The following is a 9,476-nucleotide window of genomic DNA, read 5'->3' as shown; positions in this document are numbered from 1 at the left end:
TTATACATAAAGTATTGCATATTGTGTCCTTTCTCTCTTGCTTGGTATCTCTCTCTGTACCTCTCTGTTTATCTCCCTCTCGGTCTCTTTTTGTTGGTCTGGAGGTCTGCCCCCTTCCCCTCCCCTCGTTTTCCTGCTGTCCCTTTTGTACTCAACTCCCCATGTGTCAGTCCACTGAAAAGTGTCACAACCTGCAGAATACAATGCGTCTCTACTCAGTGCTGCTTCTTGTGCCTGTCTGTGACTCTCTCCTTGTCTCCAGCTACTCTCCCTCCCTCTCCCCATGTAACTGTTTTGTCTGCTTCATTTTCCCCTTGTCTCCTATTACACTTTCTCCCTCTCTCTGTGCTGTCTCTGTGCTGCCTCTGCCCTCTTCTCTGTCTCACTCCCCTTCTCCCGCTCTGTGCTGTCTGTCTCATTCTGATTTGTCTCACTAGGTGCTATCTCTCTGCTGTCTTTAGTGCTATCTGTACCTCCCCCTCTCTGTCTCTCTCTCAGTGCTGTCTCTGAGTCTCTCCCTCTATTTCTCTCTCAGTGCTGTCTCTGTCTCTCTCAGAGTACCCCCCCCCTCTCTGTCTCTCTCTCAGTGCTGTCTCTGAGTCTCTCCCTCTATGTCTCTCTCAGTGCTGTCTCTGTCTCTCTCAGAGTCCCTCCCCCTCGGTGTCTCTCTCAGTGCTGTCTCTCTCTGTCCCTCCCCCTATGTGTGCCTCTCTCTCAGTGCTGTCTCTCTCTGTCCCTCCCCCTATGTGTGCCTCTCTCTCAGTGCTGTCTCTCTCTGTCTCTCTCTGTCCCTCCCCCTATGTGTGCCTCTCTCTCAGTGCTGTCTCTCTCTCTGTCCCTCCCCCTATGTGTGCCTCTCTCTCGGTGCTGTCTCTGAGTTCCTCCCCCTCAGTCTCCTCCCCCTGCTGTCTCTCACTCCCTGGGAGTGTCTCTGTGCCTTTGTCTGGGTGTCTCTCAGATCTCTCAGACAGCTGCAGAGAGAGGACACCCAGGAGACGAGACAGTAATAAGAGACAACAGTAAGTGTCCAGAGAGACAGCAGTAAGTGCCAGAGAGAGAGAGAGAGCAGACTGAGCCACTGACCTGTGTTTTCTTTGTGTCATGCTTTGTGGGTCTGTACACACAGCAGTGTTGTGTTGTTCACCTTGTGTGCTTCAGTTTATGCTGTATTGTCTGTGTCCGTCCGGGCTGTATTGTGTCTGTGTGTCAGTTCAGGCTGTATTGTGTGTCTGTGTGTCAGTTCAGGCTGTATTGTGTGTCTGTGTAGGCTTTGTGTATTTTGTTTATGTCCCAGAATTGGCCTGTATTTTGCGCTTGTGGAGTGTGACATTTGGTGTGACAGATGGCCTGTGTGTTATGCCTGTCTGACATTTCGTGTGACAGGTGGTGGTTGTGTGTGTGTGTGTGTGTGTGTGTGATAGTTGCACACTGTTCGGTGCGGGTTGCCCTCCTGCCTTGCAGCCCCTTCTAGCAGCAAAATGGTTAAAACACGTGTGTGTGTGTGTGTGTGTGTGTGTGTGTGTGTGTGTGTGTGTGTGTCACTGCGTGTCCTTGTGCAGAGCGTGTGACAGAAAGATGAGCAAACTTGTGTCTTCCTTATCTGCACTTTCCATTTTTGTGTCAGTGTTCATGAGATACACAAAGCACACGCCAACACGTGTACATACAGTAACACTACACAGCGCAGCTAACACACACACACACACTACTCAGAGCACCTCCCTCTTAACAGAACATTGTGCAACACACACAGGCAGAGAAAACACATTACACACCTAGTGTGAAAACTACAGTGTCAGTGTGTGTCCCATGTGGGCTACACTAACACAGCAATACACACACACACACACCACATGAGGACTGTAAATGTGACCTCTACTCACTACTACACTATCATCTTATACACTGTAACCAACACACTCACATGTACCCCTGCTGTACACACCTCAATATGTAATAAATATTATTTACTTGAAGAAAAACAAGATCACATTTCTATGAACAGTGAGCCACACCCTGAAACACAGAGACCCTCCCACAAACACACTGACCACACCCACATCCCCATAACCCCTCCCCAAAACACTCTAACTCCACCCACAGCAATATAGCCCCTCCCATAAATGCACTAACCCCACCCACATCACCATAACCCCTCCCATAAATACACCAACCCCGCCCACAACACCATGACCTGCCCCCTAGCCACATGTGGAATAGCACAGGCCAGCCCTTGTTATATAAGAATCTATAGCTTGGGGAGGGTGAGATTGTGCAATATATCAATAAGAAAATGGAGAGAAATATGTTGTGTGTCTTATACACGTACATGTATACAATACTTCTTAGCCGTGAATAGATGCTTCTTCCATGTCTCCTTCAAGTGTGTGTGTGTGTGTGTGTGTGTGTGTGTGTGTGTGTGTGTGTGTGTGTGTGTGTGTGTGTGTGTATGTATATATATATCTATATCTATATCTCATTTGAGCAAATGTCAGTAAGCCAACCTCACACTTATGAGACCCATCAAGGTTGAAACATGTCTGTGAGTGGGTTAAATGACTTTGCATCTCCCAAGTCCTTGCTTAAAAGCTGTGATAAAAGCAGCATGCATTGACTAAGGGTTGCTCATGTAATGTGAGCATGAGATAAAAAGTGGCACTGTGTGCTCATTTGCATGTCATTTCCCAGAATCCCTTGCTGCAGTGGAAGTGCTGTTTGCTGGGTGATAATGGTGAAAGACAGGGTTGCAGACCTGTCTAAGACATGCAAATGAATATACAGGAATATTTACAGTTGATATATATATATATATATATATATATTTTTTTTTTTCATACTGCTTTTTTATTAATGAAAGATTCTTATGCAAAATATCTATGCACTTGCAAAGTGGCGTAAAAACACGGGCTGACCATCAAAAAAATGGTTGTGCTTTTCCTTGCTCCAGTTTTGCCGCCGGGCGACACATCAGTTCCAAATGAGTCGTCACCCTCATACTCAGACTAGCGTCTCTACCAGTCTCGCTGTCCCGTACCTCTGGGGTGTCTCGATATCCCAGACACAGCGGGGACATAACGATCAATCCCCAATGCGTGTCGGCAAAGTGCTGCCTTCCTCGGGATCCATGTACAGTCTTATATACCCACCCCTCTGACATCACAAATCAAAAACTATTAAATCATTTACTGTTGCAGTGCTGGAATCTTTTGATTGAGTGTTACCTGCCAACGTGTGTAACACAGAACTGCCAGTGACATGTACAATCGTTGTGCGTGTGTGTGTGTGTTAACAATTGCCACTGTATCTGAGGAAGTTTTATAAAGGTATTTATCATGCCGTGTATCAGCTTCTAATTATAGGAGGAGTTATAGGGAGCAGTTAAATGGGGCAATAGGAGTTATAGGGAGCGGTTATATGTGGCAATAGGAGGAGTTATAGGGAGCGGTTATATGGAGCAGTAGGAGTTTTATAGGGAGCGGTTATGTGGGGCAATAGGAGTTATAGCGAGCAGTTATTTTAAGCAATAGGAGAAGTTATAGGGCATGGTTATAGGGAGGTGTTATAGGGAGCGGATATATGGAGCAATAGGAAGCGTTAATTGCCCTCTCTTGCTTGTGTATTTGGGCGTCCATGTTTGTAGTTGTGTGTTAAGGCCTCAGTCCCATATACTGGGTTTGTAATAGTGTCAGTAGTCGGCTGAAGGTGCGCTTGCTTCACTGCAGAAATCTCATTACAGGGGAAGTTAAACCTAGTGGGTCAAACAAAAAAAAATGTAAATATCCTCAATATAATCGGCTTCTTTAGAAAGATTCCGTCACCTTTCCTGTAGCATATATATCGGCGCCTTTCGTTTATCTGTTTCACGGATGACAGCTTCATAATAACTTTACATACAGAACAGTCTAGCTGTGGTCTTGCGGACTGGCAAACAGTCTTATCACCAAATGACACTAGATGCAGGTGATAAAAAAAACATCTGAAGCTTTTGTTTATCACAAAAATGTTACAAGTTAAAAGAAAATGAAAAAAGAAAGGTGGGTTTTTTTGTTTGTTGTTTAATGGTGTCAATTGGGTCCTTTATAAAGCAGCTGTCCACCACGCTGTTGACTGTTTTTTTTGTTTTTTTAATGTATTTTATTATTTACTTTAAGAGACCTGTTCTTGCCTTTTACAACTCTGTTTTTTTATATTTAAATTCTGATGCTCCGTTTGCAGAATCGTTCTTTTTAACATAAAAAAAAAAGTAGGCTCTGCTCAGGGGGCAAGATACTAACATTCATACGAGTTAAAGGAGAAACCCCCCTCCCCTGCATCCCACAAGGATGGGAAGAAGTGGGTCGGTCGGAGCTAAACAGTGTTTATTTTCACTCCCTGATTCCTGAGATGCTCACCAGGGGAAGATCGCCCTGTTACTTCCTGGTCTTCAAATCCCTCGCGTTTCGCGGCCCAATAGGAATCATTAACCTAGTTGCAGTAGATTCTTTTCCGTGCTGGAGGTCCGGTGGCAACAGCGATCTCCCGTATTTGTGGTCATGTGATCACATCAGCGGCTATCATAATAATAATAGCGTGTTCTTGTATAGCGCTGCTAGTTTTACGTAGCGCTTTACAGAGTCCCTGCCCCGTAGAGCTTAGAATCCTACGTTTTTGGTCCCTGAGGCACAAAATGACTTGCCCAAGGTCACAAGGAGCCGACACCGGGAATTGAACCCGGTTCCCCTGCTTCAAACTCGGTGCCAGTCAGTGTCTTTACTCACTGAACCGCTCCGTCTGTCATAAGCACACTCACCTGAAAATGGGTGTTTCCCCCGTGATGTACCTGGGACAATGGCACCGAGAAGGTCAAACATGTCCCCCGTCCTTTTGACTGAGGCAGAACTGGTTCTGTCAACAAGAGATGTGCAACCATGTGAAACATCTTTGCTACAATAGTTACACTTCATTGCCACCGCAAACGTGGCCAGATAAATATACATCCTATTTAAAGCGGCCTTTTTTTGAAAAAAAAAAACAGACTCTTTTTTTATCCCACCAAGGATTGAAGCAGAGGGTCTCCGTAGCTGAACCCCACTAATCTCAACTCCAGGGACCCCCTGCATCAGGAGATACTTACCTCCATAGGGGTTTGCGGGTAGCAGCACCTGCTTAGCTACCAGGGTTCACATTATGGCGGAGTTTCCAAAAATAAATCAATCTGGTCGAGTGTTGTTTTTTTTTTTTACAATACAGAGCATATAATAATGCATGAGGGATAAGGGCATGAAGACATAAATGTTACATTGAGCGAAAGGAGTACCTGCCACAAGGAGCTTACAGTCTAATTGGCATGTGGGGAGACTAGCAGGAACAGGAGGAGTACATTTGAGTGCGTTGATTAGTGTGTATAAGAGCATACTGTAGTTGGTGAGTAATGCCCATCCACGTCTTTAAATGCTGAAGCTGTTCGTTGAACAGATGGGTTTTGAAGTTGGAGAGCGAGCAGGCGCTTGCGTGACATTTGGGTCTTATTCGGTAAAGGTTAATAGTACAGATTTGGCACAACCCAGCATGTGGGAAGGGTGGGGGGCAGGCGAGAGTTGCAGAGAGGAGACAGGCCTGAGTAGAGTGCAGGTAGGGCTATAGCTAGAGATTTACAGCTAAAATATGCGTGGGATAATAGACCTAAGGCTATCCCAAATCTGAAAAAATAGCCAGGGGTCACATAGGGTCTGCGGTATTACAGCAGATAGGAGATTGGGGGACCCAAGTGGTTCTTATCTGCCGTCCAATTCTGCACTTCAAATTCTAGATATAAGGAGGGGCAGAGGCGTGGCGAGCTTTGGAAGACAGAAGAATTTTGCCGTGAATGTGGAATTTAATAGGGAGCCAGCAGTGTTCAGGAGGGGAGAGGCAGTCTGATTGAGATATATATCTATACCTGTGTATAGATGTCTGTGTTGGTGTATACGTAGAAATCCTGTGCACTTGCAATATACGTAGGGATTTGAGCGCGTCCGTATATACGTAGAAATTTGTGCGCACGTCCATGTATATGTAGAGATCTGTGCGCGTATCTGAATACGTAGAGATCTGCGGGCGAGACGGTGTATACGCAGAGATCTGCGCGTGCACGGAAGTGTATACGCAGAGATCTGCACGTGCACGAGTCTGTGTATACGCAGAGATCTGTGTGGGCGTGTATATGTAGAGATCTGTGCGTGCGCGGGCGGGTCGGTGTATACGCAGAGATCTGTGTGGCCGTGTATATGTAGAGATCTGTGCGTGCGCGGGCGAGTCGGTGTACACGCAGAGATCTCAGTGGGCGGCAGCTTTTCTATGGCTGTTATTGTCCCTCCTGGGGGGAGATCTCACAACCTTCACCATTTGAAGGGCAAAAGCTGCGTAACTCCTGGGAGCAGTGCCACAGCCCCACCCACTGCTGGCCTGGACAATGCATGACAAAGAGGGGTGGGGGGAGCAGTGCCACAGCCCACTGCTGGCAGGGACAAAGCATGAAGAGGTGATAGGGGGCGCTGCCACTGTCTTGCCCACTGCTGGCAGGGAAGCAGCATGGGGAGAAGGGTGAGGGGCACAGGGATGTTGGGGAATAACACTCCTGCACCCCTTGAGGAATGTAATGCTTCCACCCTGTATCCCACTGCACCACTTGGGAGATGGACAGGAGTATCTGGGGTCACGGGCAGAGCTGCGGTCCCACTGAGGCACAGAGGGGACAGAATGACCATCCAAGGTCACACTAAGGGTCAGGGGCAGAGTCGTGGTCCGGCTGAGGCACAGGGGGGGACAGAATGACCACCCAAGGTCACACTAAGTGTCAGGGACAGAGTCGTGGTCCGGCTGAGGCACAGGGGGGGACAGAATGACCACCCAAGGTCACACTAAGGGTCAGGGGCAGAGCTGCGGTCCGACTGAGCCTCATCCAGGGCAGAAGAAGTAGTCATTTGTAGAGTCCGTGGCAGAGCCAGGCTGCGTGGGCAGAGAGAGAGCTGGCAGTGCCAGTCCCGGAGGGGGTGAGGGATGGCAGGCTGGAAGCTGTCACTTGTGTATGGTACAAGGTGTAACCGCCTGTGATTGATGTCTCCCTCGCTCTCTCTGTTATTGTAGCCCCTGCCAAGTAGAGAAGCTTCCCACGTAGTCACAAGCCAGCACAGGCTGTCACACACACAGAGCTGCGGCTCTCTCACCCTCTTTCTCCCCCTCCCCCTCCCCCCCTCCTCACCTTTCCTCTAATTCGAAAGTCCCAATTGAGGGACTGGACGGGTGTAATGTCAAAAGTTGGATTTGATGTTCCGTTATTTCCCCCCGGGGTTTATCCTTAACACAGTTTAGTGGCTGTATTGAATATAATTGGGGCTGTTCCGATTCACAGCTGTCAGTCCTTTCACTGCTCTGACGCTATACTGTGGCTCTCTCACTATGAGATGCACAGCAATCTCTCACTCTGGGTTATAGCAGGTGAAGTGGGGTGGGGGGGGGGGGGCTTTTGGTGTATATAAACAGATCTGTGGGATGGGGGTGTCAGGTTCTGCAGAAAAAAAACTCCCCTGCGCTCTCTCTCCATCACGATATGACGATCTGTTTCAGGGGCATCTCTTGTGGCACTGTCTCTTGGTACGGGGGATGTCTCGCAGTTTAAGTGGATGTCTCTTGGTATGTGACTCTCTCTCTCTTTCTCTCAGGTCTGGAGATGTCGGAGCTACAGGAAGTTCAGATCACAGAGGACAATCCTCTTCTGCAGGACCCTCTAAAGGTCAGATCCTGACCACTGACCTCTGATCCCTTGACCTGTGTTCCATACCTCTGATCCCTTGACCTGTGTTCCGTACCTCTGATCCCTTGACCTGTGTTCCGTACCTCTGATCCCTTGACCTGTGTTCCGTACCTCTGATGCCTTGACCTGTGTTCCGTACCTCTGATCCCTTGACCTGTGTTCCGTACCTCTGATCCCTTGACCTGTGTTCCGTACCTCTGATCCCTTGACCTGTGTTCCGTACCTCTGATCCCTTGACCTGTGTTCCGTACCTCTGATGCCTTGACCTGTGTTCCGTACCTCTGATGCCTTGACCTGTGTTCCGTACCTCTGATGCCTTGACCTGTGTTCCGTACCTCTGATGCCTTGACCTGTGTTCTGTACCTCTGATGCCTTGACCTGTGTTCCGTACCTCTGATGCCTTGACCTGTGTTCCGTACCTCTGATGCCTTGACCTGTGTTCCGTACCTCTGATGCCTTGACCTGTGTTCCGTACCTCTGATGCCTTGACCTGTGTTCTGTACCTCTGATGCCTTGACCTGTGTTCCGTACCTCTGATGCCTTGACCTGTGTTCCGTACCTCTCTGTCTTTTTTTCAGGCAGCCGAGCTTGCTGCAAAATTACTTCAAGTGCAAGAGCAGGTGTGTGTCTGTGTGTCTGTGTGTCTATGTGTCCTTGTGCATGTATGTGTGTCTGCTTGTGCAGTTGTGTGTCTGCTTTTCATGCTTTTGTTTGTGTGCCTGTTCTAGTCATTCGAGAGATGTCCCTTAGGGTCAGATCACGATACAGACTGGCAGCTTGTAATGACGATGGCAGGGGGGCGCCTTGCGTAATGACGATGGCATTGACGGTGGCGGGGGCGCCTTGTGTAATGACGGGGGCGCCTTGCGTAATGACGATGGCGGGGGCGCCTTGCGTAATGACGATGGCGGGGGCGCCTTACGTAGTGGCGGGGGCGCCTTGCGTGATGGCGAGGGCGCCTTGCGTGGTGGCGGGGGCACCTTGCGTAATGATGGTGGAGGGGGTGCCTTGTGTGGTGGCGGGGGCGCCTTGGGTAATGACTATGGCGGGGGCGCCTTGGGTAATGGCGGGGGCGCCTTGGGTGATGGGGGGGCGCCTTGGGTGATGGCGGGGGCGCTTGGGTGATGGCGGGGGCGCTTGGGTGATGGCGGGGGCGCATTGGGTGATGGCGGGGGCGCCTTGGGTGATGGCGGGGCGCCTTGGGTGATGATGACAATGGCAGCTGGCCTTGGGTAATGACTATGGCGGGGGCGCCTTGGGTGATGGCGGGGGCGCCTTGGGTAATGACGATGGCGCCTTTGGTGATGGCGGGGGAGCCTTGCGTGATGACGATGGCAGCTGGCCTTGCGTAATGACGATGGCAGTGGTGCCTTGGGTGATGGCGCGGGTGCCTTGCATAATGACACAAAGACATGTACTGCAGACTGTACTCTGTTTTCCTCTCTCTCCCCCCCTCCCCCTCACTCCCAGCACCGTGATCTCCTGTGAGACATACAGAGAGCCACACGTCATCATCTTTATTAGGATCACATTTAGCGCACACTGTGTACAAGACTCTCGCACACTCAGGACATAAATATAGGGCAGGAAACCCGATCACAACAGAACATGTAATATGTACTCGGCCTAACACTGGCAAACTGTGTGTTACTGTGTGCAAGTGTGTCTGTTACTGTGTGTTGTCGTGTTTGAGTTTGTGTTGTTA

General features: G+C 49.2%; 1 protein-coding gene across 1 annotated transcript in view; it reads left to right on the top strand.

Moving 5' to 3' along the window:
- The first annotated feature begins 867 nt into the window (after nt 1-867).
- Nucleotides 868-9,476, top strand: part of NDRG2 (NDRG family member 2) — a 26,745-nt gene continuing 18,136 nt past the window's right edge. Inside the window, 3 exon segments of the mRNA XM_075568938.1 lie at nt 868-1,019; nt 7,680-7,750; nt 8,350-8,391. Coding sequence (XP_075425053.1) covers nt 7,688-7,750; nt 8,350-8,391 — 105 coding nt within the window. The 5' untranslated portion in view covers nt 868-1,019; nt 7,680-7,687.

Source organism: Ascaphus truei, chromosome 13, assembly GCF_040206685.1.
Source record: "Ascaphus truei isolate aAscTru1 chromosome 13, aAscTru1.hap1, whole genome shotgun sequence".
In the NCBI taxonomy this organism is placed as follows: Eukaryota; Metazoa; Chordata; class Amphibia; order Anura; family Ascaphidae; genus Ascaphus; species Ascaphus truei.
Note: the sequence above shows the minus strand (reverse complement) of the source record. Positions and strands in the feature narration are given on the sequence as shown.